The following is a 26132-nucleotide window of genomic DNA, read 5'->3' on the forward strand; positions in this document are numbered from 1 at the left end:
GTTTCTTTTAAATGGTTTATCATTGAAATACGAATAATGTTCACATTTTAGGTTAGTACTTAACATTTTACGTTCTGATTCAGTAAGTATACCTACTTAACCTAATCTTTATTATATAATTTTGCCTGCGTGATATGATGCCTATTGGTTGATTTTAATTAAAAGTTAATGATTTGTGTCATAAACAAAGTTGGTAATGGGAATAAATTTCTAACTATCTAAAAAGTTTATGTATATTTATGTATAATTGTACATTTATGTTACAAAATGCAAAAAATATAATACGTTCGCCGGAAGACTGACTACACCCTGAGGGTGCACCAGCTGCAGTACCAGGCCATAAAATCCTCAAAAAAAACAGCTGCAGTCACGCCACTACGTTCACAGTGCTAAAAACTTTTAATGCTGTGTTACTTTTCGATTACATAAATAATAGTTATTTGTTATACAAGGGGCCAAAATTGTATTTGAACGCCGAGTGTGGAATTGAAAAACGAGCAAGTGAAAGGATTCTATAGTTGAACCACGAGCGAAGCGAGAGGTTCGAGAACAGAATCCTGAACTTGCGAGTTTTTTAACACACGAGAAGTAAAATACATTAGCACCCGAGTGTAACACAAAACTTTTCCCCTCACTATAGCGAGGAAACTACAACGCAAAAAATGCATTTATCACTGCTTCCAGTAGTTCCACAGGTGGTAAATCATCTTTATCTAGATTCACCTACTTTTATTAATTTTAAAGCAGTTAATTTGACTTTATTCAAGGTCAAATTAGTTTACCCACTAGTGGATAAAATGCGTTTTTACCCGCTGGTATTAAAGGACAAAACACGTGTTTCCGAGCTAGTGAGGGGAAAATAATTATGTTGTAATACCTACAATGTAATGAACTAGGTACTATGGACGAAAATAGTCTATTTACTCTGGCTAGCTACGCAACTGCATTGCAGATATTAGCCGTGTTTATACTGTTTATAATTAAAACGATTAATTGAGTCTACGAACCAAAAGCGGCGCCAAAATATTTATAACAACAACAATTCAAAGTTGTCAACTACCTACTCATAACAGTCATAACTACCGCTACCATAATTATTTTTTAAAGGCACGTAATTTAGACGGCGCATGAAATCGCATCGCATGCGATTTTGATACATTACGGACTATTGACATTACATCGAATTTAGCAACCCGAACAAATCCCGCATTGTAATGTCTACATAATCGGATAAGTGACAGAGATGGAGATATCAAAGTCAACCAAATCATAGCACCAAAAAAGGCGGTGAATTAGAAAAATGGAGGGCTCATCGGCAAATTGTCTTCATAAAACGCGTGCCTTCCTAAACCTTGACGTTGACGGAATCATCAACGAGCCATAACACTTAAAATTGGTTAAAAATGTAGAGGCGAAGGTCTAATTCCCATAGAAAAATTGAATTTTACGCCATTTTTTAGTGCCAAGATTTGGTTAAACGTCTATCTATACATATACATATATGTGTGTACTGCTTAAATTTTAAAAGGTTGAGGTAACAAAGAAAGTTGGCAACACTGAAAAACGAGTTCGGGAACTTTCGAGAAATTCTTATAAACAAAACAAAATCACCTCGCACAAAACGTGAGGGGTAACGCACAAATACATTGTTTATATTCCACTTCAAGTGAATTTATTACTTAAATTTAACTCCGTTAGAGTTCATTACGCAGTGTACGATGTGTTTTATCAAGATATGACCCCAACACGTGAATTTTTATCTTTCATTATTTATTTACATGGGATTTGTCGTCATGTTGAGCTTTTGCCGTATTTAGGCACCTTTTTTAAATTGCCAAATAGTTATATTGACTAATATTACACTCCCCCCCCCCTGAGAGATTTTAGGGAGATCGACCCTATCGACTTAGGTTTGCATTGTATGTATTATGAAAAGAATCATAACCGTTACTACAGTTACAGAGAAGTAGTTTACAAGTTCGTACATAACTAACAAATACCTGCTTCAGACTAAAGTATTACCAAATAGGCAAATACTATGTAAACTCTACGAGTTAATACGTGCAGCTCGGTGCCAAAGTTGGCAACATGCACGCTAGCGCTCCTAGCGGCATGAGTTGATCAAAATAGTTTAGTTTCATACAGCATAAAATTTTAAAAAATTACAAATTCTTATTTTTTTGTTTTATTCCGTCTAAAAATGTTAAAGTAGATCAAGTAATAGCATATTCTATTTTAATTTACTCAAATAAAAGTCTGAACAACTACTTTGATCAACTCGAACCGCTAGATGGCGCTAGTAAAATTGTTGCCGCTCAATTGTATGGGAAACGTCAGAAGCTGCACGTATTAACTCTAGAGTTTATATAGTATTTGGTATTACTGCACTTGCAGTAGTTGCAGTTATGTAGCGAAAGTAATTATAACCTCCATGAATGTAGATGGCAGCACTGAAGCTCTTACGTTATGATGTGACTATCTATCTGAGTATGGCATGTTCCTTTAATTATATAATTAAGCCACACGATGGCAGTATAAAAAAAATTAAAGATATGATGTGTGGGAATGGGAACCCCTTCCGTCTGCGCGGTCTGCGTATTTCCGCGCAAATAGAGCGCAACGAAAGAACGAATAATTCTAATTCTGCACTATTTGCAAAGACGCGCCGGCGCAATAAGTACGAGACTACGAGAATCTCAGTATTTTAAAAATAACTATCCAAGTATCCATCTACAACATTTAGTGCTCATTAAATATTAATTAAACTTTCTATTATCAAACAAAACATTACTAAATTAACTCGGCCATATTGAAAAACTACAATTAACAAAATTATCTGTCGCTATTAAACAACGTTAACTTTGCCGTTACACGAAAACTAACAAACCTCTTAGCTGCATAGCAATAAAGGATAGAATTGCATATTTTTAATCCGCTAACGACATTTTCAACAGCAAAAATATCATGTATTAGGAAAGATCAGTCTAGCAAATTTCAGTCATTCTACAGTCTAAACTCAATCCTAACACATTATGTTAAAGTTTAAATTAGTTTGTCAGTGATGGTGTCTTTGAACTCGGTACCGTTTGGAATGAGGGCTCGCGCGCGATCATCACGTTTGTCGTACACGTGACAGCGGCCGAGCACGTGTCCAGACCGGCGGTGTTGCCAGCCGAGAGAACATTATCGCAACTTCTAGAATAATACTTGCTTTTTGATATATTTGTTTGGGTAAGTGATGATACAAAAATAACGCTATCATTCTAATTGTTTATGAATGAGGGTTAAAGTACTTTTGTCTTTCAAATGTTATTTTCTGTTGCGTAGTTCTACTGGTAGCAAGCTAAAAGTATACTGTGTTTTATTATTTACCTACGTACTATCAGCCGCAAAAGTGGATGGCGAACTCTAAACAAAATTGGCGTGCACGTTAAACGAACGCAACGTAGCTTCCAAAAAACCTTGTTGGTTTTTTTCCAGCTCACTAGATGGCGTTGAAAACGAAATTGACGCAAAAAGTAATTTATCTTAATTTTAGAGCCCACTACCTACTACCTACCTACGATTCGAACTGTTCGTTCAATTTTATATTTATTTTTACTTTTTGTAGTTTTTGTTACTTTTTCGTTGGTAAGTAATTACTAATTATTCTTAACATCTGCCATCATTTTACATCACCAACCATTCAGAATTTAAAATAATTCCAAAACACAAATTTCCATAGTCGCCGGCTAGGATTCGAACTGGGAACCTCCTGCATAGAAATCCATGCATCAAACCTCCTCACCAAATGACCAATTGAAAAAGCCTACGAAATTAGTCCCTGGTTGTGTCAACATCAACAAATACGAACTTTGTCCGCAACAGCACGATGCACGACTTGCTATGAGTGGAAGAGAGAGGGCAAATAAGAACAATTCTATGCAATAAAGTAAAACTTAAGTTACAGCATGATGATAATTTAATTTTATTATAATTCAAATTAGATTGATAATAATATTTTTTATAACTATAAGTTTTTCGATACATTTCGTTATTTTTTGTATTGAGAAAAAAAACGTGTAAGGGTACTGAGGGTAGATAGACATTTCCGTCTTATTCGAGTCGTTACTAATTACCTACCTTACAATTCACGTATAACTCATTCAGTTCATTTCTGTGTCTGGGTATCCTGTTCTTTGCTTTCTTTGTGCCTTTTTTTATTTAACTATGAGTTCGCATAATAATATTGACGTAGTCAAAAGATCGCAAATAATTGCGTTGCACGAAGAAGGGAGAAACATTTCAGAGATAGCTAGAGAAACCGGTGTGAATGTAAGTAGTTTTATTATTTCCTTACCAATTGGTTTTAGACAATAAATAAGTTGGAATGCTATACAAAATATGGTTATAATTTATGTTTAATTACGTGTTTATAAATTGTTACAGTGGAAAACTGCTAGTTTGTGGATACAACGTTTCCAAATGGAAGGGTCGCTGTCACACCGCCAGAGGTCTGGCAGACCGAACCTTATAGACGCCTCACAACGTCAGCTTATGGTGAGAGAATATGAGGAAAATGGTTTCAAACCGACAAGCCACTATGCCCGTTTATTTGGCACTTGTGCGGACACGGTTCGTCGAGTTCTTCACAGTGAAGGCTTGCACAATCGCAGGCCTGCTGTTAAGCCTCTTCTCACAGACAGACACAAAACGGCAAGATTACAATTTGCGAAGGATCACTTAGACTACGACTGGAGTAATGTTATCTTCACTGACGAAAAGTCTTTCAGATCAAGTCAACATGGCCGTCTTCATTTATGGCGCAGAAATAATACTCGGTACGATACCAACAATGTCGTGCCTAACATGGAGTCGGGCCGTATTTCGGTGAACATGTGGGGCTGGATGAGTGCAGCAGGGCCGGGGAGCTCGTCAGGATTCCCAATCGAGCGAATAGCGAAACATATGTGGAAGTGCTAGAGGAAACGTTATTACCTACTGTTCGAAACGTATATCCTGAAGACGAAATGACACAGATAACGTTAGTGCAGGACAATTGCCCTATTCATAATTCGCATACTGTGAAGAGGTGGTTGGAGCAAAATAAAAATGAAGTAAAAGTTATTCCGTGGCCTGCTAGGTCGCCCGATTTAAATCCAATTGAGAATGTCTGGGGTGTTATGGTCCAGCGCTGGGATAACGTCAATGAGCGAACCCCCGAAGCATTAGAAGCTCATTGTTTGCAAATATGGGAAAACATTCGCGGGTCAGATTTTTGTCAAAATCTTGTCGCATCTATGCGTTCCCGTTTGCAAGATGTAATTGACAAGGAAAGGGGTTATACCAAATATTAGTGACATAATCATTTGGCCAGGTCAAGCCTGTAGGTATAACAAAGACTGTTAATCGATGCAACAGTGTGTGTCAAATAAGTGTATAAATAACATTATAATACTTTATATGCCTATATTAATATGTAAAAATTATTTTTCTATTGAACACGTAAGTAAAAAATATTACCTTTGATTATTTGATAATAAGACTATATTGGAGTTAGTGATAATAATTTCAAACTTGACACAATTTATTAATAAGTGGTAATTAAGTAGGTAATTGCCTACCAGTCCTGTAATCCACTCTCGTTTTACCGTACAGGTGAAAGGATTTATAAAGGTGCTTTTTTAAATTTATGTTTAATGTGATTCATTCACTAAAAATTATTTATGCTGGAAATAATGAAAAATTAACAATCTTAGTTCTCCTTTATTTCACATATGTATTACCTACAATACCTACATTTTTAATTGGGGTGAGGCTTCAATCCTTTTCCGATCGGAAATGCAACTTAAGCCTAAACCTTAATAAAATGTTGGGTAATTTGCCATCCGGCTGTAAATTAGACCATTTAATATGTTATAAAAATAGCGGTTAATAATATAGTTAACACCCAAAATAAAGTTTTAAACCACTGCTCAAACAGTAAGGTTAAATGGTGGAAATTTTATACATATTAGAAAGATATTTGTAATTTATTTACCTACACATGTCAACACCCGAGGTATTAGATTATTAATCTAGGCTGTTATTTAGAAGTAAATAAATAACTTAATATATCTTGTTTTTAAGATAAGAACTTTTAGGGTAAAATAAAATGTGTAATTGCAGTTATTCTCTGAAGATAATGCTGTATACCTTATTTTGCCGTTGTCGTATTTTTTAATACTTTGTATAAGGTTTTAGGCAATTATAAAAGTGAACATTATCGTGACCAGCGGGCTTATTTTTGAGTCTCACGCGTTCGAATTCAGAAAATTGTCACTGAAAATAATAAACAAGTCACCGTTTTCAACCGGTATTTTAGTGACAAAATCCCGTATGCGAGATTCAAAAATCGCCCTCCAGGTATTAGTAAAAAATAAATGAAAATAAATACAATAATGAAAACAACAGCGTTTAGTTATTTCTGGTTGTTTATATATATGTGTAATAGTTATTTGTTTTTTGTTTTAATATTGGAATCCAACTTTGCCAAGGGGGCAAAGTTGTTGTTTAACCGCACGTGCCAATATTGATACCCGAGCAAGCGAAAGATTCCAATATTGAACCGCGAGCGTAGCGAGAGGTTCAAAAAGTGGAATCTTGAGCGTTGCGAGGGTTTCAAGGCACGAAGGTTAAACAAACTTTGCCACCGAGTGAAACACAAAATTTTTCACCACACCAACACGAACAAAATACAGACTATAGAACATCAAACTAAATCAAATCCATCAATTTATTCAATATTTAGGATTCAAAATCATCATTTTTAAGTAAATTCTAAGGCAAGACATCGTTAAAATTTGTATGAAATTACTTTGCGCTCTTGGATAACGGATACCAAAATTGCATGTTATCCACAAGAGTGCAAAGTAATTTCCAAATTTTAACTTGATGCCTTGAGCTGGCTGGTAGAACTTACCTACAAATAATTATTTTTAAATCATAAATATTGAATAGATTGCTGGATTTGATTTAAATTGATGTTTTATAGTCAGTATTTTGTTCGCGTTGGTGTGGTGAAAATTTTTATGATTTTTATGAAGTAAATTAAACGATCGTATTAACGATATACCATCCATACTAATATTAAGTATAAATGGGAAAGTGTGTTTGTCTCTGTTTGTTTTTCCGCCTTTCACGGTAAAATGGAACGGATAGTTGAAGGGTTGCAGAGTGACATAGGCTACTTTTCGTGTATTTCCAACCCCGGGCTCTTCCCTAAAATGGATTGAGTATGGAGCATTCCTCAATTTTCAAATTTAACTCGAGCGAAGCCGCGGGCAAAAGCTAGTATTGTATAATGCTCATATTGCCTATATAAGTTAATAACTTTAATCATAGACATAAAAAATAATAAAAAATACCTGAAGTGTCATGCAATAATTGGTAACTTAAATTTTCCCGTTACATGGAACTACCCGAGGTTTGAAACGAACTATAGTTAATTTACTAACAAACTAAAATAGAAAACCTTGTTTATATAAACGTATAATATATACTTTTTAAAACATTATTATTTTACAGCTATTTAAACTGGGATGTCTCAGTAACTCACTGAGAAAGAACCAACATATACTATAACTATACTACAAAAAAAAATATAGAAATCTTTCCCTGATAGGTATCACAATGTCTGATAACTTTGTTTACACACATTAGAAATAATAGCTATGTGAGATCAGACCCTTTAGCACAACTTGCCTTGTCGCGCGCGAGTCCATACATAAAGCGCGACTTCAAGTATGGACTCGCGCGCGACAAGGCAAGTTGTGCTAGAGGGGCAGGTGGAGCATTAAGACAGGGATACTCGTTAATAAAGGAAACTTGTTTTTTTTTAAATGTTTGTTCCATACTTCCAATAGTTAGTAATGTAATGACTTGAAAAGTAATAATGATATTACCCTCAACTACAGAGTGTAGTAAATAAGACAATAAATAAGTAAATTATTTTAAATCTCAACCTTAACCAGCAAGTAATAAAAACACGAAAAATCAAGAGATACTTTTCTGAAGTAAAATCGCGGTAGTATAAAAAATTTCGGAAGAATAACATTAACATTATTATTATGCCAATTTCAACCTTATCCTGTAGTCATTAGAAGAGTTTGAGAACAGACCACTGAGACCACATAGATTACGGATTGCATTGAAGTAATGCAAGGCAAATTTTCGACAAGGTTGTCAACTCAACTGGTAGCCTAGGGGAACAGAGCACTGGTTATACGAAGGGTCGGGCGCTTGGTGTTCCGAGTTCAAATCCTGGCAGTGGCGCTAAGTGTGATGTCTTTTTGTATGATGTTTGGCTGGAAGCCGACAAAATATTATAAAATTAAAAACGAGCAAATATGTATTCAGAAACGACGGTTGCTAGAAAAGTAATTGGTTGGTGCGGGCGGGGGGAGGCACAATGAGGGAGAACCGGCTCGGGCGAGCACACATCACGTGACCCGCTCGCCGTCGACCGATGATCTTTAGGGTTTAATTTCTCTGCAGTTTACATTATCCGATCCGATATCGGACGTCGGAAGGTATGGAATATCGGTCCTACATCCGATATCGGATTGGACAATGTGAAAACGCACTAATGAGGGTGCCACCGCCACTGGACGATTAACTTAGTAGTATTTAAAGACAAAGGCTCATAACAAAAATTTATAAATGATTTCTACCTCTCCCTAATGTGGTTTTACCCACCGTGACTAAGTGACACTCGTTTGAAATTAAAATATAAAAAAATGTATTTTAAACGACAATGAACATAAAAACTCGTAATAATTTAATGAATTTCTTTACTTATTAGCAAATTCACCTACATTAACCTTTTTTGGTCAACAACGCCATCTAATTTTCTATCTATACACTACTCCATTCTTGCTTTCAACGCCATCTAGTTTTCTATCTATACACTAGTCCATTCTTGCTACAGACGTTGATATGCAAAATTGACCCTTAGGCTTTCCATGCACTTTTTCGGCTGATAGTACATATCTTGTACTACATAATATTGACATAAAACATTTTGTTTTTTAATTTGTTATTACACCTGCGACAAACGGGTACCAACCCCCTAATGGCAAGTCATAATCATAACCATATCCTAATATCCTATTCTAAGTAGGTACAATATACTCCATAAATTAGTTGTCAAAGCAGACCACAGGCTCCCATGAGCCGTGGCAAATGCCGGGATAACGCAAGGAGGATGATGATACTCTATCAATTCAAGACCATACCCTTTAAAATTAAAACCCTATAGGTAATTAGGTATCTACTTATTAATTGAGGAAACAACTCATTATATTGATTACACATCGCGGAAACCACAGGAGGAAAGGAAACCCCCATCAGTCTTTTGTCTCGGAAAATAAAAATATCTCCAACTTTAACATTAAGTCGCTAATTAGAATGTGCATGTCCGTGGTAATAGCCTCGAAACCTGGTAACTCGCACAGAAACGTACCGGCAAGCCGTGGGCAAGCCCATTCGACGTCGGGCACCTTCGCGAACCATCGGCAGTACTCGATTTCTCTCGACCATTCCACCATCTTCCGTTCATCGCACTGTCTGTGCCAACGCCGCATGCTGCTATGTCAACGGAAATGTTACCTTAGCACTGAGTAGCAAGCATTGTTTTGGCCGCAGTTGAAAATTGCAAAAATAAAACCTTATAAAATGAAGTCTGGTTTTCGCTCTATCTAGATCTTTCTCTTACATCACATGGATGGATTATCGGACACATGCATTGTGTAGTTATACTAGTTATGTAGTAAATAAGTAGGTATGTGCTTGTGCGTGTACTGTGTTTGTCATTATCATTATACGAGTGGCATTGATGCTCATTGCGTACGCATTCGGTTAGAATCACACACTAAACAAATACTGTGACCTGTGACGATAGAGATAGATTGATAACAAAACATAGGTGTTCATGACGTTCTCAAACAAAGGTACACGTTTCCGCTATTCAATATTGTCAGATTTTTCGTACGGATAGGTACCTAAATTTCGCCCTCGTGATAACTATGATAAGCGATAATTATGTTACTTATGAATGGAGAACGCCACATTTATTACCTTGATTCTAATCGGCACTCAATTATGTATTTCCCTTCAACCCTTCAACTCCTCGCTATCTCAAAGACCGCTTTAGTTTTGTTCAATCTATCAGATCTTCCCGAAATTATCTTCTTAAAGTCCCGTCATCTTCTTCTAAATTCTTCAACGATTCCTTTACTTTCCAGGCAGTTCGGTTGTGGAACTCATTACCTATTGACATAAGGCATGCTAAGTCTCTTCACATTTTTAAAAGTCAAGTAAAAGAGCATTATTTATCTATTCCATAATACAATATTTATTGATGGTCCTGTTTCATTTTCCTTTATCGCTATTGGCCGCATTGTTTTTGATCTATGTACATTCGTAGCTGTGTTGTTATAGTATTTATATATGTACGGTATATTTAGGTTTATTTTAATTCCTATTTATGTATGTTTATTAGTATTAAGATTATTTGACGTTTTCTATCACTCACTGCATCACCTACTCAAATCAGTTGTTTTTTGTGTCTTGTCTCCACTACCCAAAGGTTGTCTGGAAGAGATCGCTCTTTAGCGATAAGACCGCCTGTTGTCTACCATAGTTAATTAAAGTTATGTGATGTAATCTTGTTATATTGGTGAACAATAAAGAATATTTGTATTGTATTGTATTGTATTTTGTATATTTCAAAGCTTCTTTATTAACATTAACAACTTCCATTAATTAGTTGTTACATACATACAATCATACATACATCACGCCTGTATCCCATAAAGGGGTAGGCAGAACACATGAAACTACTAAAGCTTCAGTGCCACTCTTGGCAAATAAGGGGTTGAAAGAAAACGAAACTGTGTGTGTAATTAGTTGTTCTCGTTAAAATAATCGCAAATTTTGGCGGATTCCCGTGATAGTTGGTAACATTGTCCTAATTCTAAAGTTTTAAATTCCTGAATGCATTCAGCCAGTTTCAGCTGTTTTGTAGAGTACGCCACATTTTTTTTAATTATCTGAATTCGGAATTTGAATACCTAATACCACTGCACTGACCTACATTCCCCAAACTATACCGAAATTCCCCAAATTGGCGGGAAAACGATAACTAGAATCCAGAAAAGAAATTTCTAGTAATTTACGCCTTTAGGAACCTACAACAGATAGTTTCTTAGTCGTTACAACTTCCTTCTGTTCGTCTGAGTCATGTTTCTCGTTAACATTCATCCGTTATCCGGAAATTTATTAGTGAATTATCGATCAACGTCACGTAAACGTAGATAACCACGGGAAATACCTTTCGTATGCCTACCTTCCTAAAAATAAGCTCAATTACGCTATACCTAAGAATATGAGAAAGCGATACTATTCATTTCCTAAAATTTCTAAAAATAGCGCTTTGTGTCTACTACACCACCCGGCCTTGACCTGAGTTTGATTTTCAGGCGTTGCCCGGACCATCATATGGATTGACTGGGTACCAAGTAGATAACATTATGCAATGCCACAGTCTACTTAAATATCTGGCCAAATATAGTGAAATAAGCGAAAAAAAGCTTAAATGACCTTCTCAGGAACTCTTCCTTATCTGTGTGTCCAATCAATGGTCATTATTGGTAACTGATGGTAAATGACAGACATGCATGACATGACCTGCCTAGATTCAAATCCTCAATTTTATGATTATTGTAGGTTAAAAGTTTATAGACGTTGTGTCTTTAAGTAGATAAACCTTGGCGCTCAGTTATATTTTAATTAAATTATATAAAACATGTCTGCATTTCTCCAGTAGGTAGGCCTTGCGGGGGCGTGCGTATTTTTGCCGCGTGACGTCAGTGCGATGCGCGCGTCTCTCTCTGTTCATGTTTTGTATTGAGCCAATGAATTGGCGACATATTACATGATATTAATTTTATTATCGTATCGTAAACATTATAAAAAGATATATAAATAGGTACACAATGCAGTATTTTAGGCTTGGTTTATTTCTTGCTTACACGCCTTGAAAAAAGGTAGCGGCAAAACGATTTGTGATAGTTCTCTAAGCGGAAATGAAATTTAAAAGACTTTCTCTTTGTAATTTCATACCTTGGTATTTAGATGTACATACACTACGGACTTACGGATATGTAATAAGCACCATTAGGTCGTGCCAACATGAATATTACAAGAAATTTCATAAGGTCAAGACGTGTTCCAGCCAGTTCCAGCTGTTTATGCTACGTCATTAGAAGAGGAACTGAATTTTTATAAAAAAAATTGCATTTATTTCCGCGTCTCGCCATTACCATTTGTCATGTTGGCAGCGCGGCAGTAATCAAAATAGAGAATCTATTTTCAAAACTAATTTAATCTGTTGGCTTGGCATTGAAGGCTGCCACACACCGCAAAGCGGGACGGGAGCGGGACGGGCGCGGGGCGCGAGCGCCGCGCTGTATAACACTGAATCAAATACGGTGCCACACACCGACGCTCCGCGCACGCCCCGCTCCGCGCCGCGCCCGTCCCGCGCTAACCCGCCCAATCACAACAGGTCGTGTCCCGCTCCCGCCGCGGGACCCGCGCGGGTCCGTCGCGCCGACATTCGGGCATTGTCAGTGTGTGCCTCACCGCGCAGCCAGCGCGCGTGTCACGCGCGCCTACCGCGGCGCTAGCGACCCGCGCCCGTCCCGCTCCCGTCCCGCTTTGCGGTGTGTGGCAGCCTTGAGTATGCTAAAATTTGCTATGGATTCCAGGTTATTGAGAAATTAAAATAATTTTACTTTCAATCTTTTCGTTTATTAGTCAATTTTAACAGCAATTTTAAGTGGTAAGTCATGTCATTGTTCATTCATCCATAACAAAACATTTTAATATAAATTATGAGGAAACTCAGTACAAACGATACAAAATGTAACTTGTACCATGGCAGCTATACCACTAACCTACAACTTAGAATCACTGTCAGGTATTTACAGTACAAAATATTTACAACCTAAGTAAATTAAATACAAACACAAGTAAATTAAATCAGTCACATCGCCACTTTGTACTAAAACGGACAAAGGACGTCCACACACACTTTCTAATGAACACTCTGAACCAGGTTGGTCCAAGTTACTGTTGCCTAGTGAGTACATTTCACAGGAATGTCCTATGATGTTTGAGCATACGCATGTGGACTTTTCCGAATTGGCACTTAAAACTGCTAAGGCACAGTTATTGCCCGATTTCACTGTCCACAAGATACACTAAAATCTGAACCGAAGATAAATCCTATAGTCAATTCAGTTAGGAAGCGTGTCCGCTAGGATCTCCTTCACTCCTTGACTTAACCGGTCGGGGAACTTGATGTCAAACGCCACCAGCAGATCTCCTTTCCGTGTAGGCTCCTTGGGGAATGGTAGGCCGTAGTTGGGGAACCTCTTGACCGTGTGGGGCTTGACTACCTCACCCTGTAGGTTCACTGTTAGCTTCTCTCCCGACATAGTTGGAACTTCAATGATTGTGCCGCAGAGAGCCTGTAACAAAGAAAAAAGAAAGGTAAGTTTATTGAATAATAACAGATGATGACAGATAGATGTTATATTTTCATTTTCTAAACAATAGTTACTAAGTAGTTAAAGATGACTTAATCTTTTGTTTGAATTTGAATGTGTGACTCATTAGATTACCAAAAGATTCAAATTAAATGTAAATAAGACTAGAATGTTATAGACAACAAAATAGTTTACTGACCTGTTTGAGTGAGATCTTGGCCGTATGTCTGATGTCACTGCCTTCTCGCTTGAACAGAGGGTTGGGCTTGTCTCTGATGATGAACACGATGTCTGCGGGGATCTTGTTCCTGCCCTGATCGCCCTCCTTCTGGAAGGTGATCTTGGTGCCGGCCTTCCAGCCGGGTTTAACGTGGATGGTCAACACTTTGTCTTCCTTCTTGGACGTGCCGTCCGGCTGGATGACGCGGCGGGAGATCTTCATCTTCTTGACGCAACCGCGGGCGATGTCCTCCAAGGAAACGTACAGGTCGTGCTCGATGGGCGGGTCCTGCGTCTTCTCCTTGCGACTCGGGGAGCCGTGGAAGTTGAAGCTGTGGCTGCGGAAGGCGCCGCCGGGCCCGCCGGGGCGCGGGCCGCCCATGCCGAGGTTGGCGAAGGGGTCCATGTCCACGTCCATCATGTCGCGTTCGAAGAAGTTGCCGCCGCCGCCGCCGTTCAGGTCGAAGAACGCCTGGAACGGGCTCGCCGAGCCGAAGAACTGCGCGAACGTGGCCTTCGGGTCGCCGTGGAACGTGTACGAGAACGACTGGCCGCCGCCCGGCCCGTTCTGTGCTCCCATTCCTCCCTTGAGGCCCTCCTCGCCGTGCGCGTCGTAGATCTCTCTTCTTCTTGTCCGAGAGCACCTCGTAGGCCTCCGCGACCTCCTTGAACCTCTCCTCGGCGCCGGGGTTCTTGTTCTTGTCCGGATGGTACTTGAGCGCCAGCTTGCGGTACGCTTTCTTTATCTCGTCATCGCTCGCTCCCTTCGACAATCCCAGAATTTTATAATAATCCTTTCCCATTTCTGATAGCTTACACCTGCAACAAAACGGTTCCTATTAGCCTTCGCACGACTGACACCTTTTTTGGGTACGTACACCGATGATTCGCGCAATGTAAATTATTGCTAGAAGTTTTTTTTGGCATGCGATAAATCAGACAATATTTCCAGTTTCTTAAATGAAAATTGACAATCCCAGACACTTACCTATATTATTCGGTCTAATAACAAAATCCAATAGCAGTCTTGAACAAAATTATGTAAAATAATACACTTTTCTCACGCACTTCACAACTCACAGTTCACACGTTCAAATTCACAAATGAATGAAACGCAGCGCCGCCGTCGCGCCAAGTTATATACATTAAAACGTCTAGAACGTTCTGGGGCCTTCATTCGACGCGAAAAAGAGATAAAACATTATCGCGCACACGGTTCTGAGCCGAGTTAAAAAGAGATACATATAAATTTAGCAGTTCAAATCCTAAATGGTCCACGAGTTTCGAGTCGCGTGTGGGAATGTTCTCGCTATGTTGATAACAATACACGACCTCCCCGAGACATTCTGACCAATCAGTGTTGTTTTTGCACTGACGGTCATCCAATCATAATCCAAATATGAGAATTAGTTGTGCTCGGTCAATAATTTTGCGTAAAATAGAACAGTCTACATTGTGATAAAAGAAACGGTACAGTCAAGTTCATAAATATCTTAACAAGCCGACGTTCCAAAAATATATTAACTCGCCTTTAAGGCACTGACAATAAGATCGTATAAAAATATTTTTCGAACATTGGCTTGTAAAGATGTTTGTAACTGTACTTATTGCAGTCTAGACAATATAGGACAATAATTCCTTCTATAAAAATTATAAAATGTATTGAAATTTCGTACATATTAATAATTCCATATGAATAGGTATTATTTGAACGGACTAGTACGATAAGGGCGTAGTACTTGGCATTATCATATATGCTTAAAGTGTTAATTTTAATTAATAGGCAATGATAATAACCACTCATAGACGATTATGGTCTCAAAACAGTCGAGCATGACTGTACTCGCCTATCTTGGGCGAGTTGGGCGAGCATGGAGTTCGCTTCGTTTGTATTCGTGCCCAAGATCGTGCGCGATCGCCAATGACGCCAGCGCCACGGCCAATCAGTCGCGCGGTAGCTGTCAAGTATACAATACGGTGCCAGTAATTTTGTGTTACTTACAAAAATGTCTGCATTTTCTACAGCAAAAACGTTTGAATTCATTGAACTGTACAAAAACGAGCCATGCATTTGGAATCCGAAAAATAAACATCACAAGGATAAAAGAAAGGTAAGTAAATAACATTGACATACCAACCTATAATGGCGGCCCAAACACTTGGCAAACAGCAATAAACACAATCGTGGACAAGTTTTGAATTGTTTTGTTTGGTGTAGATCGGCATAGTCGTTCGTTTTTTGGACAAGTCGAAATTGTGTTTTGGCCGCTGTACACATGTGGCCAACGGTTCCACCAACCCGGCTGTCCAAAATCAAAACCTAGCAAGTGCATTGAAAATACACGTCCCCTGCTAGGTTTTGATTTTGGACAGCCGCAACCCTTTGTGAAACCCCTTGGCCAAGATAAGAGCCGCTGTTTACACATTGGCGAACCAATTACTTTCCATTGGCTCTTCATGAAAGATGGACGTGGCATGGAAAAGGCTAGGAAATTCTAGGTCGTTTACGTTGTCAGCAAGATTTGATTAAAAAATAATAACCCCGTAGTAAAATTAAATTATTTGAAATATTAACAATTTTTTTAATATTCTGATAAGCACATTTATCTTTTTTAGGCAATACATTAAACAGTTGCAAGGTTATTTTATTTCATAAAATAACACTATTATTGGGCACAGATAAACTTATTATATTCGCATGTAAGTCTATTTATATTCTCTTATATGTGTATGTTTATTCAATTTGTGTGTTGGACATTAGAATAATTATGATTTTTATTTCGATTATGTTTGATCGTTTGGTTCTTTTTGATTATGTTTGTTATTTCCGCTACCCAAAGGTTGTCTGGTAGAGATCGCTCTTTAGCGATAAGATCGCCTGTTGTCTGCCTCTATAATCATTTGTTTTGTCCCCACTGTATCTTTTGCTGAGGTGTGCCAATAAAGAGTATTCTATCTATCTATCTATTTTCTTAAATATTTCACTACTGTCCTCTCTGACGGCTGACGACAAGCTGAATGAAGCGCCAACGTGTAAACACCATGTAAACGCAGTTGGCTATTGGCGCCAAGATCCTTTGATGTGTGGACAAAAAACCGACACTAAGGCTTCCCACAGACAGTCTTAAAAATTCATAATCTTAAAAAAAACTTGTATGCAATCTGACAGTTCAAACTGACACTGACAAGACACTGACAGATCTGTCAGTGTCAATTTGCATACAATTTTTTTTAAGACTGTCTGTGGGAAGCCTAATCGGTTGGCCGGCCCGCGCTAGCGCCAACTGCCAACTTACGGCCCAGCCACGACATTGGTCTAAGCGCGACAGCGGTGAGCGGCAGCCATACGTGCGAATGAAAAGTCCCATCGCTGTGTCTCGCTCCAATGTATGGCCGCCGCTCACCGCTGTCGCGCTTAGACCAATGTCGTGGCTGGGCCGTTAGGCTTCCCACAGACAGTCTTAAAAATTCATAATCTTAAATAAAACTTGTATGCAATCTGACAGTTCAAATCTGTCAGTGTCAGTTTGAACTGTCAGATTGCATCTGTGGGAAGCCTTAGAGTGTGCGCACACGGGCAACTGTTGCCGGCGACTTTTTTGTCGCGAGCGCGACCATGGCCTAGTATGAAAGTGCGCACACGAGGCGACGCAACTTTTCATACAAATACGAAAGTCGCCGAGCAACTGTTGCCTCCGTGTGCGCGGGCCCTTACGGCCAAGTAGCCCTCTACCATAGATTTAGAATTATTAAACTAGATTGTGGAATCACATTTTTTTGCCATACTAAATTGAACCTTATCACTGAGATAGAAAGGTGATCGTATCAGACTAGCGAAAACGGTCCACATGAGAGGGCATTGTTTGGGCTGGTGTCCCTCTCGCACTTACTGACAATGTCAACATTATTCAGTGACGTCATCACTGTCATACATTGGGGATACCAGTCAATTTTCAAAGCTACTACCAAATCTACTAATACCCATTTGAACATATGCTCAAAAAGTGTGTCCACATGAGAATGTGGACACACTTTTTGACCTAACTACTCATTCTGGTTTAACTGTAATTCTGTGCCCTCTACACGCTTGGCCAAGGGGGTTGGTGGAACTGCTGGCCATATGTGTACAGCGGCCATTTGACAAATCGGGATGTCGTTGTTTATGTTAATTATGTTAGCATGTGTTTGGATCGGTATCATATTGGTTTCTACAGAACGTTTCCTTTAATCTAAAATTGCTTAGTAGCTAGTTGAGCTACTAAGCAATTTTAGCCTGGCAAAAAAAGAGTAGAAAATAATAGGGGCGCCAGTGGCGCCACCGTCCATTTAAGGCTTCCCACAGACAGTCTTAAAAATTCATAATCTTAAAAAAAATTTGTATGCAAATTGACACTGACAGATCTGTCAGTGTCTTGTCAGTGTCAGTTTGAACTGTCAGATTGCATACAATTTTTTTTTAAGATTATGAATTTTTAAGACTGTCTGTTGGAAGCCTAAACCGTTTCGCATGTGGCTTAAGACTCGTCTGTTGCCGGCCATAGTGACCGGCCACACCAGTAGGCCTAGCACATGATGGCCGCGGGAGTATGTCGCCGCGAGATAGATGACACGTCTTTGTCTAATTGTATTAATGACATAAGGACAGGTAGTCTATCTCGCGGCGACATACTCCCGCGGCCATCATGTGCTAGGCCTGCAGAGCGTCGCGTGTCTCGGGGCGCGCAACGGGCGTCCGCGCCACGCCGCTTCAGTGTAATTCAAAAAACGCCTCCTCAGTACATTTTGTATAGGAAAGACGTAAGACGCGCCCCAGGTGGCGTGGCGGCGGCGGGGCGCGCGCCGCGCCGCTTGGCGGCGCGCCTTACGTCCTTCCTATACAAAATGTACTGAGGAGACGCTTTTTGAATTACACTCAGGTGGCGTGGCGCGGACGCCCTTTGCGCGCCCCGAGACACGCGACGCATAAGTGGGAACGCTGCCATAGGCTTGCCACAGTCTTAAAAATTCATAATCTTAAAAAAAATTGTATGCAAATCTGTCAGTGTCAGTTTGAACTGTCAGTTTGCATACAATTTTTTTTAAGATTATGAATTTTTAAGACTGTCTGTGGCAAGCCATAATCATGGACTTTCAATAGGGACTGAGCTCACACTTTTTTTGCCATACTAAATTGAACTTTATCACCGGTGCAGAAAGGCGTTCTTATCAGAATAGTATAAAAGTGTGTCCACATGAGAGGGTCAAAGTTGGGGCTGGTGTCCCTCTCGCACGTGTGACCAGTGTTAAAGAGATTACTATAGTAGTAGTAAGTATTAGTAGACTTGGTAGTAACTTTGGATATTGACTGGTATCCCCAAATAATGACAGTGATGACGTCATTCAAATAATTTTGACAGTGGCAATAAGTGCGAGAGGGGACACCAGCCCCAACTTTACCCTCTCATGTGGACACACTTTTTGGCCTAACAACTCAATCTAGCTTAATAATTATATAAAAATCTATGGTCATAATACATTTGTACGAGTAGCAGTAAGTGTTGCTATGATAAAAAAATTGATACATTTCTACTCTTTTTTGCCTAGCTGTACGTTATAATATATTGTATAATTATGTGGTGTTTGTTTTATTTAAATCTACTCTTATGTTTAATTCAGATTGACGATGCATGGACCCGCATTTCAAATGCTATGGGAATACCCGTGGATGAACTCAAAAGGAAAAAGGAGTCTCTCTATACGACTTTTCGATTAAACTACAAGAAAGTCGTCAGATCTCAAATGTCTGGGGAGGAAGAACCATTAATACCTACGTGGACATTTTACGATGCTATGAGTTTTATGTGTGATGTGTATGACCCCAAGACTTTTTATACCGAAGATCATGTAAGTACTAGTAAAAAGTTTAAAGTTTTTTTTTACAAATTAAAATAGTCGGAAAAATCACTTTCTAATTAGAAGCGTAAAATTTAAATTTCCTATGAACCGACAAATCTTTGCACGGCTTTTTTTTTAATTTCCTTACAGTACTGGTATCAAATATAATTATGTATTTTCTCTCACTTGATGGGAATTACATCAAGCTCTGGTAGCTTAGATTCTATAGGTAGGGGCTTGAACTCCAACAACCTGCAGACAAATTTTGTGTACTTCTTCTTGTAAGTTAAAAATAGCAGTCGGTTGCGTGTACAGTCAACCAGTTAGAACACTTAGAACCCTAGGCCTAGGCCACTGCAGAACTATGTCAAAGTGACGTTATAAATCAGATTGTAAGAAATCTCTTACTGTAGGCCTAGCACATGATGGCCGCGGGAGTATGTCGCCGCGAGATAGACTACCCATCCTTATGTCATTAATACAGTTAGAAGAAGACGTGGCATCTATCTCGCGGCGACATACTCCCGCGGCCATCATGTGCTAGGCCTACTGCTTGTCATTTCAAATCAAGAGTGAACAGGCATCTTCTGGGTGAGCTCACTCCATCGTAGGCCACGTCTTTGCCTTTGGCTAGTCTGCGGCCAAGAGTAAACCCATTTATAATTCTTCTTCTTCAACCTAGCATTTTCCCGGCCTAGCGCCAGGGTCCGCTTTCCTGCTCAGCCTCCTCCACTTTGCCCGGTCTTCGGCATCTTGTGGTGAGAGATTGTTTGGCCTACCGCGGCCGCGTGACCTAGGGCCTTGGACGGTGAGGTTGAGGCAAAGCAAACCCATTTATAATTTTTTTTAAATTTGACATGGTTGTAGAGTGGCATAGGGTTCCAATTGGTTGACTGTACGTCTCGCTTCACTCTCGCTAGGCTAGGTGCTCTTGTACCACATGGGCGATTTTTGGGCAATTATTTGCGCAAACTAATATTGCCAAGCTTCCCGAGTTGCGTGTGGAGTAATTTGATTGGGACCAGAATGGCGCCATACACACATACATACACGATTGTTCCATGTTGAGCAATATTAGAAAATATTGCTTGAAGTGCCCGTGACGTCAAAATTGCCCCGAATTTTCGGCAATTCGGCAATTTTTATCGCCCGTGTAAGAGCACAGAGCACCTTCACGCCAATAGACTGACATCGCCCCGTCTCCTCTAATCTCGTGAATGGCTCCTTTGCAGCGATTGAAAGCTTCAACAAAACGCGTAGAAGATGGTTAAGGGCGTTCCCTGGACCAATGACCTTCGATTTGAATACATTGATATTTAAATAGTTCATAAAGCCTATCAAAAGCATCAGCTTGAAACAAAATAGTATCTCGTAATTCTTTCACAGCTCATTGTTTCTGTGATATTTGGCATCAAAATAGAACAATTTTAGAGTCAAAAACTGTTTTTTGGGCGCTCTTCTAATCGTAGTCGTCATAAACGTAGGTAACATAAAAGTTTAAAGTTTTTTTTGTTTCAGATTGAACCAAATACCAATAGTCCAAGCGACGTGGATTCATCAATAAGGTTGCAAGAACAGTCCAAAAGATTTATCAGCGATATTATTAACAAGGCTTCTAACCCCATACGAAAATATTCTTTAGGACTTCCGGAATATCGCAAATATTTAGATTCTTCTAACAAGCTAAGTAAACGTAATAATGATGGGAAAAAAATTGCGGCCACCTCCCTTGCACACTCGGACGAATTTCAGATTTATGGCTTGTACGTTGCTAACCAGTTGAAGTCGCTTTCTGAGGAGCAAAGTCTTTTAGCCAGAGAAAAAATCCAGTCAATATTAACTCAATGCAGATTAAGAGATTTACGAAACAAAAAAAGAAAACGGTCAACTCAACACGCAACAGATCTCCCCGGGGCCGAATTAGAAAACGTAGAGATTGTTTTATGTGAAGAGAGAGATAAAACTAATAAAAAATACAAAAGTAAAACTTCATCGTCAAATCTAATAAGTCTGGAATCTCCAATTCATTCAGATACTGATATACTAGAAGATAACTTTATAATGCACGTTGAAAACATAAAGGGTGAAGGGAAAGATGCCCAAGACTCTGACAGTGACGATTAAATATGTATATTATGATTAAGAATTTAATATAGATAAGGCTGTTTTCCATCCTGTGGTGTTTTGATTTGACACGGAGAACTGTGTTTTCTGATAAAACGTACAATATTGTTACTAACATTATTATTCAAATAATTAATGAATCTACGGTTGTATCACGTTATTATGTCGCTATTGCTGCGACATGTTTCGCGCCAATTTGGAGGCCCTTTTTCAGGCATATAGGATTTCACGCGGCGGCTAAACTCCGTGGACTGAACGCGCCTTTACTTTTTACATATTACTTTACTAACATATTATGTAGTTAATTTTATAAAATAATCGGTGATTTATATCACAATTCTCCCTATGTGGGCACTACTGGACAAGCAATGGCCTCGAGTTTTGACAATATTGATTTGTTAATAAAAAGTACAAGGTGGTAATTTGAGTTCCGTTTATTAAATCTGTACTAATATCCTAAAAGGGGATAGTATAGTTTATACGACTGTGCATAATCACACCTCGGACACTGGCGATCAAGTATATGAAGGAGGCGCGTTCCTAGCACACATTCTAAGCTCGTGTAGGTGAACGCGTACCATGCTTGTATGAGTGAGATGTGGCAGGTCGACTGTTCGCGTTTTTGACAGGCGGTAACTGTGAGGTAACCGAGAGGGTCTGGGCGGCACTTTCAGCGGGGAGCGGGAGTGGCCATACTGTACGACAGTACTCTTTATTATACTGTGGCATAATGAAGGGCATTACAACACAAGTTCAGTTGCGATATTGATTACCACAGTCCACAGCTCGCCGAGGCACGGCTGTGTCAGCGATTGTCACTTCGGCTAGGTTGCCAGGTACTATCAGATGCATAAATGGATGGCGAATTTATCAATGAATTCATTCATGATTTCTCCATGCACTTTTACAGCTGATAGTACTTACCTACCAATAAGCCTACCAACAACTTTTACGTACCTTCCTGTTTGTTGAACATCACTGGCAAAAACCTTGCACACGTTCACGTTTGTGTTCGCTCATCGCTGTTTGCCATTGTGTGGCTGTACCATTATGGCCGCTGTACACATGTGGCCAACGGTTCCACCAACCCTTTGTGGAACCCCTTGGCCAAGATAAGGGTCGCTGTTTACACATTGGCGTACCAATCACTTGGCATTGGCTCTTCATGAATGATGGACGTGGAATGGAAAAGGCTAGGTAATTCTAGGTCATTTACGTTGTCAGCAAAGTTTGATTAATAAATAATAACCGTAGTAAGATTAAATTATTTGAAATATTATCAATTTTTTTAATATTCTGATAAGCACATTTATCTTTTTTAGGCAATACATTAAACATTTGCAAGGTTATTTTATTTCCTAAAATCAACACTATTATTGGCATAGATAAACTTATTATTTTCGTAAATATTTCACTAACTGTCCTCTCTGACGGCTGACGACAAACTGAATGAAGCGCCAACGTGTGAACGCAGTTGGCCATTGGCGCCAAGATCCTTTGATGTGTGGACAAAAAACCGACACCAGTCGGTTGGCCGGACAGCGCTAGCGCCAACTACCAACATACGGCCAAGTAGCCCTCTACACGCTTGGCCAAGGGGTTCCACCAAGGGTTGGTGGAACCGTTGGCCACATGTGTACAGCGGCCATTTGAGCTAATTACATTTCATGATAATAAAATATGATATGACAAACGGAGAACATTAAACGAACATATTTGTCACTAGAAAAGGGCACAAAATTCAAATTTTTAATGGAATGATAAGTTGATAACGTAACGTCCGCTTCTAGAATTTTTAAATTTACCGCTTTTTTCTAATGACGGAAATTGCTCGACAGACTTTAACCTGACAAAAAAATTGGTTGTCTGTAAAGTCGGTTTACGGACGGTAGTTTAACGTGATAACGTCAAACATTACAGTAGTATAGACAGGGGCGGTCAGAGTATAGCAAAAGGGGCCCGATTCTGGGACTTTTTTCACGTTTTTTTATTTATTTATTAAAAAAAATACACAAAAGTTAACAGTATTTCACCAAAGCACTTATGTGGTAATATAATTATGTACATGTTAAATTGACATAAATAAAAGCAAACACACTTAAAAGTTAAACTACGGTTATTACATTAATCACCTAAGGAGTGTAGAGTCTATGAACCTTAAGAGTTTTCTGTAAAACACACCAACACTATCAGCAAATATGTCAATATCGTCTGTCTCCAACATGATGCGGTTAAGAGCAGCTCGGGCTCGAGCGGTGCGCCGGCCGCCGCGAACAGGCGCCGCCGCCGCCGCGCCGGCACCGCGCCCGGCATGCCAACCACCACATTCGCTCTTGGCACTTGCAGCCCCATTCTCTCAAGCACGGATGCGTCATCTACTCTATGGTGAAACAGTTGGCGGTAATGCATAATATGCAGCAGTTTCCGTCTGGTTTCTAGAGTTTGAAGACCAACCATTCCTGTTACGAATAGAGATGGATACATATATGGGTAATATCCGTACAGTCGTTTGTAAATGTGCCTACAGAACTTCCTCTGCACTCTTTCTAGCATAGTGTTTTGTTCTTATTAGAAAGAATGCATTAAAATAAGCATCTTTTATAAATTAAAGTTTTTTTTAAAACCTACTAATTTAGGAGTTAGAGTGGTGCAAAGTTGCAAAATTTTCCCGTAGCATTACTAAGGCGCCAGAGACAGAAAGCAATATCGACGGAGCCCCGCTTATTACAGAAACTGCACAGAATAGGAGCCTTCGGCCGTTTGAAGATACCTAACGAACCTAACCTATACCTATATAAAAGTCGTCATTTTGTATCCTAGACCGTTTGCGAGACACGCGTTAATTTTATTAAAGTGCTAGTGCCATTTACTAATCTTAGAACCCTAATATTTCAGTAAATATTAATGGAGAAGAAAAAGTTTATATAACAAAACATCCTTATTTAAACGTGTTCTATATGATTTATCAATATTAACATAGGTTATATTGGTAAAAAAAATCATCGTAAATTTATTGTCTCTGGCGCCTTAGTAAATACTATGGGAAAATTCGCAACTTCGTACTGCTCTAACTCCTAAATAAGTAGGTTTTTCAAACAACTTCATTCTATAAAAGATGCTTATTTTAATGCAATCTTTCATGTTTTTAAATTACAAACACTCAAAAATAATAAACACGGGCGCGCCATCTGTCGCAGCTGTGGTGCTTTACTCAGGCCACACGCTACAACCATACCGAGCGCATCGATCAGCCGCTTAGTTCCTACGCGCGTTCCCAATAAATGGCGCTTTAGCTCATCGACCTACAATAGGGACTGAGCTCACTCTTTTCTTGCCATACTAAATTGAACCTTATCACCTGCGCATAAAGGCGTTCTTGACAGACTAGCAAAAGTGTGTCCACATGAGAGGGTCAAAGTTGGGGCTGGTGTCCCTCTCGCACGTGTGACCAGTGTTAAAAAATTACTATAGTAGTAGTATTTTAATACCTTGTAACGAATTGGTAAGTCATTATTATGAAGCCATAAAACCAAAAAATTGCGCAATTATTAAAAACCTTTAATTGGGTATTAGTAGATTTGGTAGTAACTTTGAATATTGACTGGTATCCCCAAATGATGACAGTGATGACGTCATTCAAATGATTTGATAGTGGTAATAAGTGCGAGAGGGACACCAGCCCCAACTTTAACCTCTCATGTGGACACACTTTTTGGCCTAACAACTCATTCTGGTTTAATTATAATTCTGTGCTTTAGCTATATTGGGAAACGGGACAATGACGTCATCTTTTTCGTGCATGCTGCCCGTAGTAACGAGTTATTAGACGTTATCACGTCAAAATGCTTATATTTTTATATAGCAATGCAGGTAATGATCTGTCAGTAGCGCTTCAACTTTTAAGGCTTCCCACAGACAGTCTTAAAAATTCATAATCTTAAAAAAAACTTGTATGCAATCTGACAGTTCAAACTGACACTGACAAGACACTGACAGATTTGAACTGTCAGATTGCATACAAGTTTTTTTTAAGATTATGAATTTTTAAGACTGTCTGTGGGAAGCCTAAGTCAGCTATCAATACTTCAATCAGGGTTGCCAACCGTACGAGGTTCCTCGTACAAATACGAGATTTACGGTCTTACGTACGAGGTACGAGGATACTATTAACCTCGTACAAATATGTACGAGATTTTGATAATATGGCCAATTGGATATATATTATTAGCATTTTGAATCTTTTTACACCATTTACGCGATGATTGTCTATGGCAGCTATCGCTTCAACAACCACACCGCACCGCACCTTGGAATGTTTTCACGAAAGTGAGAGCGACAAAGTGT

At 39.1% G+C, this 26132-nt stretch overlaps 2 protein-coding genes across 2 annotated transcripts; one reads left to right on the top strand and one right to left on the bottom strand.

Moving 5' to 3' along the window:
- Nucleotides 1-12809: 12809 nt before the first annotated feature.
- On the bottom strand, nucleotides 12810-14935 carry LOC125225111 (dnaJ protein homolog 1-like). The gene is given in 4 exon segments (XM_048128671.1): nucleotides 12810-13553; nucleotides 13771-14407; nucleotides 14409-14609; nucleotides 14779-14935. Coding segments are annotated over 3 exon segments (1056 nt in total). The 5' UTR covers nucleotides 14594-14609; nucleotides 14779-14935; the 3' UTR covers nucleotides 12810-13319.
- Nucleotides 14936-15507: 572 nt separating this feature from the next.
- On the top strand, nucleotides 15508-22349 carry LOC125225114. The gene is made up of 3 exons (XM_048128672.1): nucleotides 15508-15901; nucleotides 19446-19673; nucleotides 21183-22349. The coding sequence occupies exons 1-3, from the start codon at nucleotides 15797-15799 to the stop codon at nucleotides 21786-21788; spliced, it is 939 nt and encodes a 312-aa protein (XP_047984629.1). The 5' UTR covers nucleotides 15508-15796; the 3' UTR covers nucleotides 21789-22349.
- Nucleotides 22350-26132: the final 3783 nt, after the last annotated feature.

The sequence above is a fragment of the Leguminivora glycinivorella genome, chromosome 4 (genome assembly GCF_023078275.1).
Source record: "Leguminivora glycinivorella isolate SPB_JAAS2020 chromosome 4, LegGlyc_1.1, whole genome shotgun sequence".
NCBI classification, from domain to species: Eukaryota; Metazoa; Arthropoda; class Insecta; order Lepidoptera; family Tortricidae; genus Leguminivora; species Leguminivora glycinivorella.